Source organism: Lipotes vexillifer, unplaced genomic scaffold, assembly GCF_000442215.2.
Source record: "Lipotes vexillifer unplaced genomic scaffold, Lipotes_vexillifer_v1.1 scaffold1775, whole genome shotgun sequence".
NCBI classification, from domain to species: Eukaryota; Metazoa; Chordata; class Mammalia; order Artiodactyla; family Lipotidae; genus Lipotes; species Lipotes vexillifer.
The window spans coordinates 269,445-291,197 of record NW_006780221.1 but is presented as its reverse complement, the minus strand read 5'-3'; the positions used below and the strand labels follow the sequence as shown (position 1 = coordinate 291,197).

The window sequence follows — 21,753 nt, the reverse complement described above, 5'->3', positions numbered from 1 at the left end:
CACATGTTAGGGGCTCAGTAAATACTGGAAGCAAATGAATGAGCAAACGGATAACATAATGAAGTGGCCGCCACCCAAATTCAAAGCACTTCTATCATGAAAGCTGATGCTAAATAGGTGTTAAACAACAAAAACTTACTGCCTCTGGGTTATTGTACTGTATTAATTATCTAGGGCTGCTGTAACAAATTACCACAAAGTGGGAGGCTTAAAACAACAGAAGTTTATTCTCTCACAGTTCTGGAGGCTAGAAGTTGAAATCAAGGTGTCCGCAGGGCCACATTCCTTCTGAGACTCTGGGTGGAATCCTTCCTTGCCTCTTCCCAGCTTTGGTGGTCGTCATCAGTCCTTGGTGTTCGTTGGCTTGTAGCTCCGATCTCTGCCTCTGCCATCCCATGGTGGTCCCTGTGTGTCTTTGTGTCCAAATTTCCCTCTTAAAAGGACGCTAGGTCTATTGAATTGCAGTCCACGCTCATGACCTCATCTTAACTCACATCTGCGAGGTCACATTCACAGGTACTGGGACTAGGGTTTCACCCTACCTTTTTGGGGAACACACTTCAACCCATAAAATGTATATATATTTCTGACACTCCCGGACTTACATTTAGATTTTCAAAATTACACACCAAGGGAGAGCTTTGGATTCAACGAATCCTAAAGGAAAACTGCTCCCCGTGACATGGACAGCAGCTAGATTCAACTACAGGTGTGAAATTAGACTCTATGACAGGCACGTCACAGTGTACCCACAGTGGGCCAGGCGCTGTGCTGGGCCCCCCTGGGGTGGAAGCAAAAGTCAAGAAGATGAGTCCTGCCTTAGAGGGTTTCAGAGTCTAGAAATTCAGCGCTTCCCTGCTCGGCAAATTAATTTAAATACATGACATAGACCGGGAGAAAAGCCGACCGACCCTGATGGCTCCAACCCTGGATTAGCAATGGCTAAAGTCTGGCGTTGGTCCCTGAGGCTCCTTACCCCACCTGCGTTTCTGTGGATTGCCCATTTCTCATGCATGAGGGAAGGCTGGGGAGGTCGGGTTTTGCAGCCAGGCACTGCCAACGACCTGCTGCCCCTCTCAGAGCTTTGAAGAGGCGGCTGGGCAGACCCAACTTGAACTCCAAGAAAGGAGTGATGCCCAGATGAGGACGCAGCATATTTTATTCTTCAGACATGGACTGGAGGCCCCTGTTCAGCTTGGAAACATGCAGGTAATGGGAGGATGCCTGTGTCTGAGCCCAGGAAGGGCAGAAACCAGAGCTGACAGAGACCTAAAGGGAACATTTAGTTGGTGCCTGGGTATCTCACCGTCACCCTCTGCCAGCTTGTTTCCCTCAGTCTTGCTGTAAAACCTTCAGAGATGCATTGGTTCATGGTAGTTCTGACGGCTCACATGGGGTAGAGCTTTCTTCTCTTCTTAGTTTCAAACAGTCTTCCAGAAGGTACTTTTACAGCCTGATGTAATAATAAGGATCTCTTACAGAGATTTTATTTATTAAAAACTTTAACAACTCTTAATAACCTCAGGCAGACTTGGGTTTTAAATCTCTTGTCCTGGGGTGGGGAAGAAAGGGCTCTGTACCCAGTGCACAGCCATCACTGGCCCTGACGCCTGCCCACACCCATTGGCCCAAGTGTGACGAGCATGGGGGACGGCTGGGACTCACAGCACTTATTCTCTTCTTGAACAACTTCCGGGTGGTTTTTAATTATGCAGGCGTACCTTGTTTTATTGCGCTTTGCAGTTACTGCATTTTTTACAAACTGAAAGTTTGTGGCAGCCTTGTGTGGAGCAAGTTGTAGTTCTCACAGTGTTTCAAAGTTTTTCATTAGTATTATGTTTGTTACTGTGATCTGTGATCAGTGATCTTCGATGTTACTATTTCAAAAAGATTGACTTGCTGAAGGCTTACATGGTGGTTAGCATTTTTTTATCAATAAAGTATTTTTTAATTAACGTATGTACTTTTTTTTAGATATAATGCTCTTGCACACTTAATAGACTACAGTACAGTGTAAACATAACGTTTATATGTACTGTGGAATCAAAAACTTTGTGTCTCACTTTACTGCAATAGGTGCTTTATTGGATAGTCGCTTTATTGCAGTGATCTGGAACCGAACCTGCAGTATCTCCGAGATACTCCTGTACATCCGTCTCCAGGTGACATGGCCCCTTTCTCTCACCTCTGCCTGTTCTTCTGTGGTTCAGTCATTCCTTTGAAAACATACCACCTCCCCGTGAGTGGCTTAGCAGCTGGCTGGGGAGACAAATGTGCAAACCAATTATAATAGCGACATCTTGTAAAGCACTGGCTTGGCCATGATTCCAGCATCTATCTTCCCGGAGAGACGGGGAGAGAAGTAAAGGCAGAGACAAAGTTACCAGAGGTCAAATGCATTTACCAGGCTGACAAAAGTTGGGAACGGATTTACTGAGAAAGGGAACAGCATGTGCAAAGGCCAGGAGGTGTGAAAGAGTTTGAGTGTTTATTTAGGGAATGAGGGAGGGATGAGGTTGGAAGAGTGAGCGGGGGATGAGCGTGGAGAGTATCGTGCTAAAGAGTTGGAACTTGATGTCAAGGGCAATGGAGAAGCCGCTACAGGGCTGTCCAGCGAGAGAGTGCCGTGGTCAGGTTTGCATTTTAGAAATACAGATCTTTGTCTCCTCTTACTCTTCGTGACATTGACGGTGCCACAGTCTGACCCCACAGCCCTGATCTTTTTGGCTGGTTAGCACAAATCGATTGCTCTCTGCGGGCTGAGCTGGTGCTGTCACACCTTCAGCATCAGGCCTGCACGCCCGGCTCTAGAACTGCCCGAGGGGGAGGGGGAGAGAAGGGAAATGGTGGCGTCTGCCTCTTGCGAACACCAGCCAACTGACTTCTGCTCCAGGGAGCCCAAGCCATGAGTCTCTGTGTTGCTGCCGAAGGAGACCTGGAAGCTTACACAGTCCTTCATCCTTTTCTGTCCAACAGAGCTTTTGTCCTTGTTGTTGTTGGCGGTGAACATTCATCCCAGGGGGAGGCTGAAAGCTTTGCCAGCTCCCTTCTCATCAGGAGATTGAAATGGTGATACGATGAAAAATCCTCCTGTCACCACAGCAACCTCCTGGCTTATCCTCACGATGTGCCGAGCGGTCTTTACTTAACTGGAAGGGTTTTAGGGGAGAACAGTCAAGACAGAGTCATCGGCAACATACTCCTGGAAGCGGAAGGCATCACCTTCTTAACTTAATTGGATAATTCATTTTAAATTGGGTGTGCAATCACGACAGGGAAATGTTCGTGTTAATAATACATATCTGAGCTCAACTGCCTGCACCAAGAAGCCTGGCCCTGGCAGAATTCTTTAATTCCCCCAAATAAATTTTGTGAAGATAATATGATGTATTGTCTGTCAAAGTGGAGAAAGAACAAAAGTCCAGCGAGCATTTATATCCTGGAACTTTCTAGAACACCTTGGTTGGTTGCAAAATGCCACAGGAGACCCATCTATCCTGGACTCCATTCGAGGGTCTTTTGTATCTCAAAGGCGCCCTCTGTGCTCAGCCCTGGGTCTGAGTATCGAGGGCCTGGCGTGTTTTCTTGGGTGTCTTTTTTTCTTTTTTTTTCTTGCGTTATGCGGGCCTCTCAGTGCCGTGGCCTCTCCCATCTGCGGAGCACAGGCTCCGGACGCGCAGGCCCAGCGGCCACGGCCCACGGGCCCAGCCGCTCCGCGGCATGTGGGATCCCCCCGAAACGGGGCACGAACCCGCGTCCCCCGCATCGGCAGGCGGACTCCCAAGCACTGCGCCACCAGGGAAGCCCGGACCTTGTGTTTTTGATGTTTCAAGAAATACCATACGTCTCCGCGGCACGTGGGATCCTCCCGGACCGGGGCACGAACCCGCGTCCCCTGCATCGGCAGGCGGACTCTCAACCTCTGCGCCACCAGGGAAGCCCGGGTGTCTTTTTTTCTTTTGCGTCCTGTCAGCCGCTTGGATGGTTTGGAGTACAACAGATGGCAACTGGGCTTTGCCTGGGGGCCGAGGGGTTAACCAGGGCCTCTCTGCAAGCTTTTGGTCCTGGATGCAGCCTGGAGACCTGTGGGGTAGCTGCTGGCCTCGTGGAGGGCTTCCAGCCCGGCCACATTGCCCCGGGAGAGAGCAGCTGGCATGAGGGAGCCAGGCTGCAGGGGGGACCCTGCGTGTTGATTGGGGGTGTCGCCTGTCTTGCACAAGCTTCCAGGCCAGCTTCCTTGTGGCACTCAGTGTTCCCCCAAATAGGGCCGTTGCTAAGAAACACCCAGAGTCTTGGGAATAACTTCAGCGCTGTGTTGATGAGGCTGCTGTGCTTGGCAGCCCGGCTGAATCCCCTTACGTCAGGCCGTTACCCAAGCCCACGCCAGTTTGCCAGCATGAGCCTTCCCGCTTCTGGGCTTCTAGCTGCAGGAAAATTTAGTGGCTGTGTAGACAAACTGACAAAATCCCTAACGTTCACAGCATACTGCCCGCCACCCACCATCCACCCACCAGGCCCAGCTGCTCCTCTGAGTGGCCTCCTCTCCATCTCCTGCCTGGGCTCCAGCAACAGTTTATCTCAGTTCCTACCCCAAATTTGTGACAGAAGGAGGGGAAGCTCACATGTATGGAGCATCTGTCTTGAGCCAGGCCCTGTGGTAGATATTTTTACATTTAGAGACTCGTTCCCTAACACGTGAAATGCCTGTCGTCTCTGTTGGCAGTGGGCCCATTTTAGAGGTGGGGATACTGAGTCTCAGAGAGGTTAACTAATAGGTTCAAGATGAAGCGGCTGGTGAGCAGCAGAGCTTTCTGCCTAGGAGTCTTGACCCCAAGGCCCACGCTCAGGACTGCGAAGCTGGAGGGTCACACAGTTGCAGAGCCAGGAACTCAGGCTTGAATCCCATATTCCTAATATTGCAGATTACTGCCCCAGGGCAGGCAGGCAGAGGGGTCCAGCTTCCAGTGTTTGTTGTTGGAGATGATAATGGGAAAAACTGCTGAAAACGTGAGGTGGTAGTTCTGGATGCCCCAGAACACCCTGCAATTCCTTCGCATCCAGATGACACTTCCTAAAGAGAGCCAGATTGGAGCACGGCACCCCTCCGCCTGTGCACCTGCCTGGCTCCCTGCAGCCTCCAGGAAAGGCTCCAAAGTCCCTTCACCATCTGGCCCCATCCCGACTGCTTCCCCTGCAACTGCCCCACCCGCAGGGCAAGTAGGGGAGCAGTTTTACATTTTATTAACATTCCAGAGGCCTTTAATAAAAATACCCTCGAGTGTTGAAAGGGAGCCAGGGGGAGACAAGACTCCCCATCCAGTGAGCAGCAATGCGGGCCCAAAGGGGGTGGGAAAAGGCCCTTAACATCGTGCAGTCTGGGCCTCTCGGGTGGGGTAGGCGCCCCCTGGGCAGCAGGGAGAGGAGCCCTTCACTCCAGGCCAGGAGAGAATTTGGAAGGACGGTTGGCCCTGCAGCTTTACGGTGCCAGAGAATAGAGATCTCAACCCAAACCACAAGGAAACCTCCCCCGGGAGTCGGCCAATTCCGAGACAGAGTTGGAGCCCTTTATTGGCAGCATGTTATTCTTAGAAGTTGGAAGTGGGGCTGGGTGTGATCGCGCGTGTGTGCGAACGTGCGCACTCCAGCCTTCAGCTTTAGACCCAGGACGGCCCAGGCTGCGCTGGACCCAGTGCCCTCAGCAGTGTGACGGCGTGAAGGCGGGCCGAGCTCTGGGAAGGAAAGACCAGGCCTCCCTGCCCCCATGGACAGAGACGTTGAGAAAGAGGAAGGAGTTTCCTAGGGCTGCTGTAACAAATTAGCACGCACGTTGGTGGCGCAAAACAATAGACATTTATTCTCTAAAAGATCTGAAGGCCAGAAGGCTGAAGTCGAGGTTTCAGCAGGGCCGTGCTCCCTCTGAAGGCTCTAGGGGAACACCCTTCGTTGCCTTTTCCAGCTTCTGGTGGTTCCCGGAAATCCTTGGTTCCTTGACCTATAGCTGCACCTGCCAATCTCTGCCCCAGTCTTCCCATGGCCTTCGTCCTGTGTGTCTCTCTGGATTTTTCCTTTTCTTGTAGGGATATCAGTCATTTAATTTAGTGCCCACCCCAGCTCCAGGATGATTCCATCCTGACATCCTTAGCTGATTACATGTGCAAAGACCCTATTTCCAGATAAGGTCTCATTTGAGTGTGGGTGTGGATTTTGGGTGGAGGGAGTGCCATTCAACTCAGGACCGAGGAGAAAGACTGCCCCGGGGGAGGGAGCTCAGGCTCATGGGTGGGGTGCAGGAGCCCTTTCATAGCTGCTCTAGGGCCGCCGCTGGGAGGCGAGCCTGCCCACGGCAGATTCCTAGCAGAGCCCAGTACAGCCAGCCAACCTCTGCGTCCCCTCGGGTTCAGGTGGCAGGGTCTGCCACTGCCATGAAAGCAGCCATCAGACACTTAGAGGATGAGGGCAGAGGCCGGATTCCCTTCTCTTGCTGTTCCTCAGAGCCCAGCATGGAGCTTTCCATACAAACGTATCTTCAGTGTTTGTTGAAAGAATGTTTGCGTGTGTTATGGAGGAGGAACTCGGAGCATGACTCCTACAGTGAGTCCTTGTTCTGACTTTGGAGAGAGGACAGTTAGGTTCTGTGTCAGGAAAGAATGAGTCAGATCATGGTCTGGATGGGAACCCAAAACAAGGAGCTGAACACAGGGTGTTGGCTAAGAAGCCGGGGGCCCGGAGGCTCAGCTTTGCTACTTACTAGGTTGTGAACCCAGCTTGGAGCCCCGGATCCCTTATCTGTGAAATGGGTTTCAAAGTGTTGTGAGGCTTACATGAGATGCTGCATAAGCCTTCTGTAACTGTAAACCAAAGTACCCATATAAGGAATTCTGATTCCTTGAGGGCAGAATAAAATGAGAAGACAGTGTGATATAATGAGGATGCTATTCAATTAGATCATTGCTTGCTAGGTGAAATTCCACTGGGTGAGAGCTCATGTTTTGAGGACTTCTCTGAGTGAGGCACTGATATACACTGGCCTTTTAGAAAAAACTGCCCTATGAGATATTTTTATTTCCCTTTTAGGAATAAACTAAATATCTAATTTTGGGAAAGCAACTATCTAATACATCTCCTGTCCCTTCTTAACTTCGTTTGTATGTTTTTCAAAGATACCACCATCCTTTATCGTGTTTTGAAGATTGTTTAAAATTCATTTTCCTAAATTCATGTAAAAGTGTTGCTTTGAGAATATCAACATTTCATATTAAATGTGTTTCCAACTCATTGAATTGAGGTGAGCAAACCGAAGCCTGCAGAAGTTCAGTACCTTCTCAAGGTCATAGGAAGTAATGAAGCTGGGATTCAAACCCGGGTCCGTTCATCCCAGTGCTGGTCGCACTTCTCCTCTGGCCCGTCAAGGCCCTGGGCCTGTCTCTTTGTGTGAGCAGCTCTGCTCAGGCCTGTGGATACTGGGAGGGGTTGCCCATCACTCTCCATGCTCCCTCCAAGCCCTTCTGCTGTTCGGCGGGGGCCGTAACCAGGCCCTGTATTTGGACATCAGCTTCCCGTTATTTTCCTGTCACCCTGGGGTGTCACCCACTTAGAGGTGGGCTTCTGATGTCTATCCTGCTGTGGTGGGACCGCTGGGTCCCCGGTGCCTCAAGTAGAGTGTCCCATCAAAGCAGGCACCTCCTCTGCCCTGCAGGTGGGCAGAGGCAGCTCTAGTGGGGTTAAAGAACAGCCTCGGGAAGGCCGGCCTTCCTCAGGAGGAGCTAGAAGTGCCCTAGCTTCCTGAGCGTGGAACTGGTTTTCCCAGGCTCGCTGCAGTTACCCTGAGATTCCTCTGGAATGCAGAGCCCGTGGTCCTGGCAGCCTGGCTTAAGCAGCAGCCTCTCAGCCAACTCAGCTGCTTTCTGGGAGAGGGTGTGGTGGTGGAACACAGAGGCTTTGGTCTTGGCTCTGGATAGAATTGGGTTCAAACTTGAGCTCCTCCAGCTACAGGCTACGTGATCTTGGGTGCCTAAGCTTTTCGGAGCCTGCTTTCCTTCTCTTAATTTGACAAGCAAAACATATGAAACGTAATTTTTTTAATGTGAAAATGCAGATAAGCAAAAACAAATTTGCAAATCAGTGGTAATCCTACCTCTGTCAAATTTTATTATGCACCTTTCAAGATTAATTTTTCTCCCTTTATTTGATACACGTAAAATGATTTCATTAAAATAATGGAAGCATCCCAGGCATGCTGCTTTTTCCCCTAAGTTTAATTTAAAGACATGGGGAAATGTTAATGATGTATTGTCCTCTAAAAGACCTCTGTGGAATTCTGTCGTAAAGGCTCACCCAGTATTGAACCCACCCCTGTGGGGTGGGAAATTGGGTATAACCTCACTTCCAACCAAGAGCCTCGACTTTTTAATCTTAAAAATGGGATCATAGGGACTTCCCTGGTGGCGCAGTGGTTAAGGATCCGCCTGCCAATGCAGGGGACATGGGTTCGAGCCAGGAAGATCCCACATGCCGCAGAGCAACTAAGCCCGTGCGCCACAACTACTGAGCCTGCGCTCTAGAGCCCACGAGCCACAACTACTAAGCCTGCATGCCACAACTACTGCAGCCCGTGTGCCTAGAGCCTGTGCTCCGCAACAGAAAGAAGCCACCACAATGAGAAGCCCACACACTGCAACAAAGAGTATAGCCCCCGCCTGTACACAGCAACAAAGACCCAACGCAGCCAAAAAATAAAATTAAATTAAATTAAAAAGAAAAGGGATCACAGTGCCCATCTCATGAGGGAGTGCATGTACACCACGTGACAGACCCTCGCAAATGCTTGCTTCTTTCTTTTGCCCTTTCTGGCCACGGATTCCTTTCATGTAGGCTATCTACCCAGGCCAGACAAAGGTCCCCCAAGTAAATCCTTCCCACCTCCCCGCCCCAGGATCTCGGTGACAGGCGCTCAGGGCCAGCTGCCTGCATCACCCTCCCCGAGGGCCACAGCCACAGCAGACGCCATGGATCTGGGCTGCTCCCTCCAGCCTGGGCAGTGCGTTTCCTGTTCTGAGAGGCATCAGAGAACAGCGAGATTGGCTGGGGTGTCTGGTTAGTGTTTGCACCAGTTGTCAGGCTGGACGTGCGGCATCTCGGCCGAAGCTGCTGGGGTATTCTGAGTGGGACGCTTGGATTCCCCAGTTGCTCGCGTCTGCTGCTCTCTGCGGGAGGGCCTCTCTTCCCCCCAGTCCTGAATCAATTGGCGTGTGTGAGGTTTTCTTCACAGTGGATGCCAAGTGCTGGCCACACGAGACATGATGGACTGAAGCCTCGCGTCTACTTCTTGCCTTAACCCAACTAAATAGGACATCATGTTTCCCCTCCTTGGTCGAGATATGTAAACCAGGTGTGTTTCTGTCTGCCGGACGACCCAACTGGTCACCCAGACCCCTGGGAATAAGTACAGCCTTCTAAGAGGCTTAATTTGGACTCTTCAGTTGTCATTAGAGCTGATAGAGGGTGGTTTTTACGTTTTGTTTCAGTTTTGCTTCAATGGGAGTGTAAAAATAATAATGCTAAGAGCTGATATATACTGTGGGCTTATCATGTGTGGCTGTCTCAGGCATTCTGCTAAGCGTTATGTGGATTACACAGTCAATCCTGCAGGGTGGGTGGGAGGTCGGTCCCCTCATTTTATAGATGAGGAGACGACTGATAAGAGACAGGGGTGGCATTTGACCTCAGGCCGTGACTCTGGAACCGCTCCTTGTCATCCCAGTGGCAGCCCTGATGGCCAGGTTAAGTGGGAATTTATGGAAAGATCCACCACTCTGTCCTCTGTACCCAGCCCTGCTGCCAGTATTGGGTTCAGAAAAGGATGGGCTGTCTGTCTTGAGCCGCAGACATCTCTCAGTTTTGAGAACAAGATAGGAAAGTTGTGAAATCGGGGGTGGTGGGGGCAGGGGTCCTGCAGTTTCTGGGAGCCCTGAAATGGTGGAGGATGAAGGGAGCTGCAGCCCTACTGATGGGGAACCCACAGCTGGTCCGGCTCCTCCTGGGGTCAGGAACAGCCCCCGAGGGAAGGGCAGCACCGGGAAGGAATGAGAGCTGGGGAAAGAAGTCCGAGCACAGGAAAGCCCCAAGCGTGACCTTACATCAGAATTGGGGTGCGGGCTTCCCTGGTGGCGCAGTGGTTGAGAGTCCGCCTGCCGATGCAGGGGACACGGGTTCGTGACCCGGTCCGGGAGATTTTTGGGGCATATGAGAGGGAAAGATTAGAATCACAGTCCAAGACAGTTGGTTAAAAAAAGGGGTGTCCAAGAACATACAGTTTAGAATTTTGAGGAAATGTCACAGTTTTAGTGAAGAGCTTTATTAAAAACATCTGGGAGACTTCCCTGGCGGTCCAGTGGTTAAGACTCTGCGCTTCCATTGCAGGGGGCATGGGTTCGATTCCTGGTTGGAGAACTAAGATCCCACATGCCATGGCATGGCCACAAAAAAAAAAAAAAAAAAAAAAAAAAAAAAAATTGGGGTGGCAGGCCAGAGCCGACAGAGGCAACAGATATTTGCCGGTTACGTGGAATTACAGTTTATTAAGCTCTCACAGAAGGTGTGAGGTTGTGGAGGTTTGCATTAGCCCCCAGTGTCTGTCTGGGAGTTTTCCACTTAAAAATGCCAGCAAAAAAGCAGATGCGAACGTATACGTATTGGATGCATCACATGGAGATTTAACCAGCCTGGGAATTAGCCGTGGAAAATTGTCTGTCATGGGGTGAAGCCTCTGGCTTCCTGCCTCAGTCGGTTCTCTCCACAGTGAGAGTCATTCATTCAATAAACATGTAGCGAACTTAATAGTATCCTTCATAACATCACAATTAAGATGGTAAATTCAGTTCCACAAGCATCTCTTCATTACCGTGCACTGTGTGTAATTTTTTTTAAACCATAATACTTACTAGACATATGTCTGAGTTCTCCACTGTATGGGATTATTTACACAAGCTCCTTCAGTGGGAGGAGAAGGCAGAGTTGAGTGTAATGTATACATATTTAAACACACCCATGGACACACCTATTTTTGTAAGTAAGCCTGGAACCCGTCAGGGCAGCAGGCGACACTGAGGGAAGTGGAAGCAGGACCCACTCTCTCGGCACTGTCTGTCTTGTTAGGGTGAAATAACCTAGGGAGACTCTCATGGGACCAGAGGTAGCTGGTGCGTCAGAAAGGGTTCCTTTGCACAAGGCAGCCACAGTCCTGCACCAGATGGACTGCTTGCCCTGTGGGCTCCAGCAGTCTTAAAACACCCACTGGGCAGTGGTAATGGAGGGAGTGGTTTGGGGACCCGAGCTTCCACTTCTGCCGGAACTGCGGCTTGGGGTGCATTGGGTGGATGTTGCTTTCCCCCGTCGCTGAAGTTGGTCGCGTCCTTGCCGCCTGTAACCTCACACGGAATGCCGGGTCAGAAGTCCACCTTGGTTGTGAATACACATTTGATGGGAAATTATGAACAGAGGCTGGTCCTCCACATGTGGAGGGAAGATGTGTGCAACTGTTGCCCTGAAACTGTGCTTGAGAGTCAACTCGGCCCAACTGGACACAGACAGCGTTTGTCAGGTTACCAGGCAACCGTAAACAACAAATATGTGTGAGTCTGGGAGGAAGGGGTGGAAAAACCAGGCTTATTCTAAATATCCTTGTCACTTTTCATAACAAGAGCCCATCCCCAAGTGCTCTCGTGTCCTGGGCTGTTGTCAGCCCGAGTCTTGTGTCACCTTCCGTTGTGGCCAAGTGCTCTGGAGTCAGACTGCCCAAGTACACACTTGTGATTGGGGGTGATCTATACTCTCTGAGCCTCAGTTTGCCCATCTCTAAAATGGGGGTAATAACAGTTCCAATCTTTCAGAGGATTAAATGACTCAAGGTGGTCAAGTTCTTAGTACACAGCCTGATAGATAATAGTCAGCAAATACTACCTGATGTTATTCCCCCGTACTGTGCGTTTTCTCAGCAAGCCCCTCATAGGCCAAACTCTTGCAAGGAAACCTCCCTTTGGAGGCTACAGAGAGATCTTCAAACACACATGCCCCCAGTACTCTCCTGGGGTCTGCCCTGGAAGTCGGATACGAAGGGGCTGTCAGTTCAGCTGCCAGGCACACACCTCCTCTGAGCCCACCTACCCACCTACGTCTCTGGCCTTGGGCATCCTGGTGGGGGGCTTTTCCTCACTGGCTCCCCTCATGTGAGCAGATATCTCTGGTGTGGAGTTGGGCTCCCAAACAGCTGGCCTGTACACTCTGACCTCTTTCCTGCACCCCCCCCCTCCCCCCTCCTCCCAGCCCTTCCCAGCCTTCCATCTTTGCAGAGGTTTCAAATTGTCCAGGTAGCCACATCTAATCCATCTTTCCTGTTGGTTTTTAGAGAAGCAAGACCCTCCCTGGTTCTTTCCAAAAGCTGTTTGTTTCTCCTTCGGTCGTCAGCTCCTTCAGTTGTCTCTATCCCTGTCACCGTGTAGCCTTTCCCTAAAAAAAACTATCTTGGTGTCCAAGCAGCTCTCCTCAGGAAGGCAGCAGCAGCTGCTGAAGGGCTCTTACTGCTTCAGCGGAGTTCATGGCCCTGTGCAGTGTCTTCTGTTTTCTGTTCAGAGTGGGGGTTAGCATGTTATGGCAGTTGCCATCCAGCCATCAAAAGTTCCCACCATCTTCCCTTTAAGCATGCCAAAATTCTTAAAATTCCTTATGTTCTGGATGGACCTTGAGGGCATTATGCTAAGTGAAATAAGTCAGTCAAAGACAAATACTGTATGATCTCACTCATGTGGAATCCACAAAAGCTGAACTCACAGAAACTCACAGAGTAGATTGATGGTTACCAGGGGCTGAGGTGGGGAACCAGGGAGATGTTGGTCATAGGGTACCAATTTCTAGCAGTGAGATGAGTAAATCTGGGGGCTCTAACGTACAGCGTGGTGGCTAGAGTTAATAATACTGTAATATATACATGAAAGTTGCAGAGAGAGTAGACCTTAAATCTTCTCACAACAGCAACAACAAAATAGTAATTATGTGGGTGAAGGTTGTGGTAACTAACCTTATCGTGGTAAATAAATTATTTTGTGATCTATACGTGCATCAGATCACACTGTACACCTTAAACTTACACAATGTTATATGTCAGTTATATCTCAGTAAAGCTGAGAAAAAGGATTCCTCACGTTCTCTGTCTAAATAAATCTTTACTGAAGTATAATTCACATACCAGCTAATTCACCCATTTAAGGCATACAAGTCAGTGGCTTTGAGTGTCTTTATAGAGTTGTACATCCATCATCACAATCAATTTTAGAGCATTTTCACTACCACCCCCCCAAATGTCTTACCTTTCAGCTGTCACCCCTCAATTCCCCCATCCCACCTAGTCATCCCCTAGGAGACGACTCATCTACTTTCTGTCTCTATAGATTTGTCTCTTCTGGATATTTTATATAAATAGAGTCCATCACACAATATGTGGCCTTTTGTGTCTGGTTTCTTTCACTTAGCAGAACACATTCAAGGTGTGTCCCTGTTGTAGCTGTGCCAGTGCCTTCATTCCCTTCTATGGCTGGATGACATTCTATCGTATGACTGTCCCCTATTTTGTTTATTTCTCAGTTGATAGTCGTGTGGGTTGTTCCTTATGTTCTTTTTAACACATTGAGGCCCAGCTCTCTATTTGAGATTGCCTTTCAATTTCCAACCACTTTTATCATTTTTATCACAGTCCCAAATGACTTCTTGGTTTGCTTGTGAACGTAATCTCTGCTCAGACATTATGTTCTGAATACCCATAATAAAATTAAAGGTTGGTTCTGTTAAAAAAATTTCCAAGACCTGGCAGAAGAAAGGATTCAGCCCATACAGTTTTCTCTTTTCTTCTGTGTAATTATTTAGGCTTTAATGATTCACTCAGTTTAGATGAGTGTTCAAACTGGCTGAGAATAAAGTGAAGTTTTCCTCCAGGGAGAAGAATATTATGAGTGGAAAACAAAAATACCTTAGAATTTTAGCAGAGGGACACACCAGGCAAGCATGCTTTCTTTTTATGGGTCAGGTGGCACCAATAACACCCTTATTTAACCCTTTCCTTTTGGGATCTGATTTCTCCCAGGCGCGTTGTCTACCCAGGCCTCGTGTGTCACATGCAGAGATGATGCCAGTTAGGCCCAGGTGGAACTCTTAAGTTTACTAGATCTCTCTGAAGTTTCTCTAAGTGGTTTTCAGTTTTGCTAGTGTCGAGTGTGGAAATGAGGTCAGATGGAGTAAATGGGATTTGGTGGGTTAAATTGCAGGCCAGGATGCCATGCACTGGAACTGTTCAGCTTTGAATCTCACGTACTCAGGTTTGAACCTCCTGTGTGCTGGTGCTGAGCAAGGTTTCGCCAGGATTTGCGTTATTGGGTTTTCTGGTGCTGCCTGGGGACCTTGTGTGTCCCTCCCTTAGATGCCTGCCCTGAAGAATTCTTCCTTGAAAATCTCAGTGGCTTGGTAATTATGCCCATCCCTCCTGACTGCTGGATAAATTCACTTCTGGGATTTGAGGATGCATTTAAGGAGGACAAAGGCAAGTTAGCAGAGGCTGTAATGTAACAAGAGGGGAGGCAAAAGCATAATATATTTATACACCAAAATGATCACAAGACGAACATCAAAAGTTAATTCAATTTCCTCTCATATATTTGAAAGTTGCTAAGAGGGTAGATCTTAAAAGTTCTCATAACAAGGGAAAAAAATATTTGTGTGTGTGTGTTGATGGATGTGAACCAGACTTATCGTGGTGGTCATTTTGCAGTATACACAAATGTCAGTCATTATGCTGTACACCTGAAACTAATGTTATATGTCAATTGTATCTCAATTTTTAAAAATTTGAGATGAACTAATTTTAAAATGTCGTCTCTACTAAGGGGGCTCTTTGATTCTCTCCCTCCAACTTTGTGTGGAAATGGGAAAAACCTTAGGCTTTAGAATTAGTAGATCTTGTGGCTCTTGGGCACATCACTTCCCATCTCTGAGCTTACGTCATAAGGATGATACCTTCCAGCCTACAAGTGGGTTCATGTGAGATCAAATGGGATCACTTATGCATAACACCCAGGACAGAATAGATGCTCAACAGCAGCTACTTTTCAAGCGCTTCTCCCCCAAATGATTTTTTTTTTTTTACCCTCATTCATACCCAGGTTTTTTTTTTTTTTTTTTTGCGGTACACAGGCCTCTCACTGCTGTGGCCTCTCCCATTGCGGAGCACAGGCTCCGGACGTGCAGGCTCAGCGGCCATGAGTCACGGGCCCAGCCGCTCCGCGGCATGCGGGATCCTCCCAGACCAGGGCACGAACCCGCGTCCCCTGCATCGGCAGGCGGACTCTCAACCACTGCGCCACCAGGGAAGCTCCCATACCCAGGTTTTAAGAGGAACAGTTTGTAAGGAAGCCCTCTTCCCACAGGATGGCGCCGCTACCTCTCTGTGCTTGAGGGAGACCATCTTTGTCTGCCTTGAGTACCTCGGGCCCGGCAAACATTTGATAGACTTTGCTCATGTTCGGATTTAATAAATCTCAAGAACAGTACAGCCTTTAAAATGAAGTCCATTCTCCCAATGGGGGGAGGAAACTTTTGCAGTGATTATTGGTTTTCATTTACATCCTAATGTTTGAGGATGGGAGCCATAAACTGAAGAGCCAGAAGTAGATACCAGCAACTTAAAATACTGTATGAATGTCGTGAACATCCAAGTAGACACTTTGTTTTTTCCTCCAGTGGCTTTCTTGGCAGAGAATTAAAAAGGAAAAAAATGGCTGCATGATTTAAGAAAACACTGTGGTGTTTTGGTGATAATAACTTACATTTCTATAATGCTTTCCAGCTTACAGAGTGCTTTCCCATTATTATTTCATTGAATTCTCACAAGTCCCAGAGGTAGGTAAGACAATACTATATTATGGTAAAGGAAATGCTGCCTCTACCACTTACCTACCATGTGGCTCTGTGGGTTATTTAAACGCTCTAAGCTTATTTTCCTAAGGTCTAAAATGGGAGTTGAATCATCCCTTTCTTTTAGGATCGCTGTACAGATTATATGAGCTAATGCATAAACAATACCAGCGACAGAGTAAGTGCTTAATAATTGACAAACTGTTACTATGTTCTTAGGTATAATAATCCTCACTTCACAGATGAGGAAACTAAAAATGACCACCAATTTGCCGAAGATCACACCATTTGTAATTAGCAGAACTGGAATGCAAATCAGATTCTTCTGCCCTCAGCTTTAGTCCTCTTTCCATTACACCTTACCTGAGATGTGCCATCAGGACTGTTTCAGTGCTTCTGCCAGCAAGGTCCCCCACAAGAATGAGCCTCTTACCAGTTTCTCTGATGCACTCATCTTTTCCACATCTGCTTTTGTCTTCACAGAACATCATCAAGAAGGTGATCGGGCAGAAGTTTGTGTATAAATTCGTCTCTTTCCCGGAGATACTGAAAATGGACCCTCACGCGGTGGAGATCAGCCGGGAGAGCCTTTTGCTGCAGGACAGCGAGTGCAAGGCGCCCCCCGAGAGCCGCGAGGCCCACAGACACGGCCTGTCCGCCCTCAAGAGCGCCAGCCGCAACGAGTACATCCACTCGGGCCTGTACTCGTCCTTCACCGTCAACTCCCTGCAGAACCCACCCGAGTCCCTCAAGGCCATCAAGACGGAGAAACTGGAGGAGCCGCCAGAAGACAGCCCTCCCGTGGAAGAAGTCAGGACTGTCATCAGGTTTGTGACCAACAAAACCGACAAGCACATCAGCAGGCCCGTGGTGTCCCTGCCCTCCACATCGGAGGCCTTCCTGGCCTCGTCCGTCTCCGCCAAGATCTCCTCGTTAATGTTGCCAAACGCCGCCGCCAGCATCTCGTCTGCCTCACCCTCCTCCTCTCGGTCCCCGTCCCTGTCCCCGAACTCGCCCCTCCCCTCCGAACACAGAAGCCTCTTCCTGGAGGCCGCCTGCCATGACTCGGATTCCCTAGAGCCCTTGAACCTGTCATCGGGCTCCAAGACCAGGTCTCCATCTCTTCCCCCAAAGGCCAAAAAACCCAAAGGCTTGGAAATCTCCGCGCCCCCGCTGGTGCTCTCCGGCACCGATATCGGCTCCATCGCCCTCAACAGCCCGGCCCTTCCCTCGGGATCCCTCACCCCAGCCTTCTTCACCGCCCAGGTAAGAGCCGCCTCCGTCATCCTGGCCGCCCCCAGACTCAGTGGCTTAGCGGAAGGGAGGAAAGAGAAGCAACTTCCTTCTGCCCCTCAAAGAATAATCCGAGGGTCCCTGTGGCAAAGTCACCGTGTCATCGTGCAGGGAAATTACTTTTCCATGCCCAGGTGGGAGCATACACAAGAGGAAAGGCTTGGGGTGTTGGCTACAGTGGGATGCTTGATTGGTTTCTAGCTTTTAGGGGCCTAAAGCGATCGTTAGATGGAATACACACACTGGCCGTCAAAGCAGATCCAAACAGTGATTTCCTAGGGAAAGCTGAGCAGGCCAGTGACGTTTCAGACGGCGCTTGGGCTTTATGAAAATGTTATGGGAGAATCCTCTCTGGGGGGCCCTTGATAAGTAGCCATTTGTTTTCTGTTAATAAGAAAATAGATGCTAACCAGTACGGCCATTGCAGTCGTCAGTGGGGAGCTGGGTTGTCCTGTAGTCTCTAATAAGAAATGCAGGGGCCACATCAAATGGTGAGAAAGAGAAGCTTCAGTAAAAAAACAGTGCTAGTCTGAGAAAGCCCAGGTCCACAGCATAGGGGAGAGGAAAGCAAACTCGTGGAGCAAGAAAAGTCTTCGGTGCTACTAACTCCAGCATGAAGGTGGCCTTTTCCTCTAAATACGGTATTCAGATGCTCACCCTTGTCCAGCTGGCAGCTGCAGAGCAAAGGCAGAGCAGGTACTGGTAAACCTACTTCTGCTTCCTCTGGAAAACTGGATGCGTTTCAGTGGCAGAGGTTAAGTGCATTGGCTTTGGGGTCACAGACCTGGATTCAGTCCCTGGCTGCACTGCTGGGTAGAAACGTGACTGCGGGGACTTGCTCTCTGAGCCAGTTTCCACATCTGTGCAATGGATTGTTGTGAGGATTAAAGGGGATAATGGCCATGGGAAGAGAGCTGGCTACAACCGGCAGGTTTTAGTATCATGTGACTTTGTGGCACCAGGGTGGGGTTGTGCTTGAGATGGGTAGGAGCTTTCTGTCCCCTGCCTCTGTACCCATCGCTGTAGGTGTCCTTGCTGTCACCATCATTAGTGGCAGCATAACTGAGCTGCTCATGTGTGCCAGGTACCGTTCTAAACACCGTCCATGCACCATCTGTTATTTTTCATCACAGGCCCGTGAAGTGAAGGAGATACTATTATTGTCCCATTTTTCCAACAGAGGTAAATGAGGCACGGAGGTAAAGTAACTCATCCAAGGTCACACAGCTAATAGGCCACAGAGGTGAACTTGAACCCGGTTAGCCCGCTCCAGAAGCCATGCTCTTTAAGTAAAATGCTCTCGGCACGTGCACTGGGAAAATGCCCACTTGTCCCTGATCATGAGATGTCCGTGGAGTCTGCAGAGAGCTGAAAGCAGCTCTTGGGCATTTTCCTCTCCATGGCTTCTCCCAGAAGATTGTGGCCCAGGGATTTCGTGTCGGCTCAGCTTGTGAGCTGGTGGTGACGGCAGGCTGCCGCGGAGGGGAGGGCTAAGGGCTCTGTTACAGGCAGAATGAGCGTGTGTGCTCTTAAGTGGGGCATTTCCTGACCAAGCAAAACTGTCCAGTGACTAAGGACCGCTGAGTAAATGGCTCAGGCACAGAGGCTTCCGATGTCGCTCAGAGAAGTAACTAGGGAAGCGGGCCAGGGGGTGCAATCTGAGGATCCCCTCCCCGGCCTCCTCTGTGTTTCCAGCTGTGAGGTGTAGAGAGGCCTAGAGCCAGGCCCAGGCCAACTCTGATTTCGGTCCCTGCTTTCTCTGTGTATCACCGTCTCTGAACACGTGCCAGCCCTGTAGTTACGTCGGAGGAAAGCGGCTCGGGCTAGCCCTGTGGTTATGGGCCTGGACATGGTGAATTTAGGGAGGCTCCGGGCAGCGGGACTGAGGATGTGTGGCTGGGCCGAGGGGGGAGGCGGACAGTGACACGAGTTAGGGACAGAGGGTGGATGTGGAGGGATGGATGCAAAGCTCAGGAGTGGGAGCTCATCTACTAGAATGGCCTGCCAGCAGGGAGGGGGAATCACGGGAAAGCCAGATGTTTAACAGAGGACCTGTGCCTTAGGGAGGTGTGCGAGGGCGCTTCCCGAGGGGAGAGAGGCACAGGGCAGGGTCTGGACTAGGACAGGAGAGGGGAAGTGGCAGCCTGGGCCGAGGGAGGGGCTTTGGATCAGGTGTGAGGGGGTGGCGTTGGGGGCTAGGTAGTGTCTGAAGCCATTCAGAGCTAAAGGAGTCAACGGCTACCCTTGGGAGATGGCGGAGTCTCAGGACTTGAGATCCCTTCACCTTCCAGCGGGCTCAGCTCTGCACCTGGAGCGCCTGTGGCTGACAGGGAGGGAGAGGAGAGGCCAGGAGGGAGAAACCAGAGAGAGCAGAGGAAGGGCAGGACTCAGGGGTGGGGTGTTCCCCCAGGTGGGTTCTCTGAGAGCAGACAGGAGAGTCAAGTGGTTTCATCTCGACTTGACAAGCCTTGAGTCTTTTAGGATTTCGGGGAAGGCTCGAGTCAGTGTAGGATTTGGATTCTCAGAGAACAGGAGCTGTTTCAGGTGCCCCAGAAACTAACCCACCAGCCCCTGGTTCTCCTTCCAGTGCACAAACAGCATCGGCTCCCTCAGCAGTTCTCCTGAAGTCCACTGGGCCTCAAACTGAGGGGTGAGCCCATCTCCCTGAAATCGCCCCCAGGCACGGGAGCCAAGGACTCCTGTTGGCCCCCAGGTCAACTCTGGGGGGTTCCTCTCTACCCAAGGGAGCGTGGGGTGTTTCTCTCACAGGCAGCAGTGGCGCCTCACTCCGTGGCTCACTGGCTTCTCTCCTCCCTTAGCACTTTCTCTCACAGAAACTGTACTTTCTGTGGGGTGTGCAGTGTGTACGCAGAAACATTTGGTTACCTGTGGGGACCGCCTATCGACTTTCTTCGTGGCTAGCTTTAAGAGAGATAAAAGTGTGCTGTAATAATTTGATACCCTGAAAATGAAGTTCCCAAGAACTTGTATTTATTCCAAGAATGATTTATATTTTATTGATTCATTTATTCCAAGAATAATTCCCAGTTAGTTTCAGCTAGAAGCATGGCAGGAGGAAGGGTAGGATTAAGCATGTCTCGGCCTGCTTAGGGTCATGTGGTTACAAGGCCCTCCAAGGAAGGACCTTATTAAACCACATACCTCGTGTAGGCCCAAATTCAGATTTGAAATTTCAAGCTACAGCATGACGGGCATGAAAAAGCATCGGCATTCTGCCACTCCCCCAACATCATAACCGCCACTCCCACCAAGAATACTGGTGGCGCATCTGCTGGCACCCATACAAAATGCAGTTGAGATTAGTCTCATGAGTCTTTGAGAAACGATTACAAATGTAGACAGACACGATGATCACCACGAGGCAGCCCCAGCGTGGACTGTGAGAAACTGAGAAAATGAAAATACAAAAGCCAGCTGGCACCAAGGAGTGAGGTAGTTGGAGCTTAGCCACCGAGGTCATATTGGGCTGTTGCTAGAAAAACAAGAATGTTATCTCTGATGGCATGAGCTACAGAAATTGAGATGGGGGTGGGGGGAGGAGCCAGGATGTGAAACCCTCCTGGTTTCCAGCCAGGCACCATGGAAGCCCAGATGGTGCCAGCTGGAACTTCTGATTCTCTGTAATCTTCTGCATCTGGGTGTCACCTCTCCCTCTTCCTTCCATTTGCCTCTTCTGTTAGGTCTCTCCCTCCTCCTGTCTTACCCATGTAAAGTTAGTTCAGAGTCGGAGGTTGGCTCATTGCACGTCCCTCCATTTATGCCAAGACCTCTGTTCATCCCACACGTGATGTCTAAGATGTTGAACTCAGATACGTGCGGGCACCAGGGCGTGAACTCACATCAGAGTCTGCGCATGCATGCCCCGGGCTGTTTTATTAGTAGCGGCTTTGGGTTAACACTAACTGAGTAGAGACAGCTTGTTGAGGACTGAAATGCTAAAACCTCCTTCCTGCATTTACTGATGGATGTGACAACCTTGAGCCCAGATCGTAAGGTGGGAATTGGGAGTAAAATGGATGCGCGCGTGGTGAGGGGCCGTTGGGTAGACTGCCTCCTGGCTCAGCTCCGGAGTGGTTTCCATCTTATTGTCTCTTTCGCCATGATCACAAAAGGAAGTAAGTTTGGTTTTTTTCCCTTCATCCCACTCCGTAACACTGCCCTAGCTCAGCCTGCAGCTTTCTCCGTACTGGCCCTACAGCAGAAGGATGTCCTTTTAGGGGCTGTGTTCAGTGGAGGATGTCATTGGTAGATTTTGGGTGACTTGACCCTCCAGCTGAAAGTTCTTGCTTCCCCCAGCTCTGGATTGCCTAAGATGAACAAAGTGTGATCGTCGCTCTCCCTCTTTCCACCCTGGGGCCCGTCTTTTCTGTAGCTCCTTTGTGGATCTGCCGACTTCTCCCCAGTTCTACCCTTATTCTGTTTTCCCCCCTAACTCTTACTGTAGCTCCCCTGGACCAATAGGGAATTCTCCTCTTTGTCCTCTTT

General features: G+C 49.8%; 1 protein-coding gene across 1 annotated transcript in view; it reads left to right on the top strand.

Moving 5' to 3' along the window:
• ELK3 (ETS transcription factor ELK3) overlaps positions 1 to 21,753 on the top strand; it is a 68,199-nt gene that overhangs the window by 34,744 nt on the left and 11,702 nt on the right. The window contains exon 3 of the mRNA XM_007453343.1: positions 16,438 to 17,220. Within this exon, the coding sequence (XP_007453405.1) occupies positions 16,438 to 17,220 (783 nt within the window). The remainder of the gene's footprint in view (positions 1 to 16,437; positions 17,221 to 21,753) is intronic.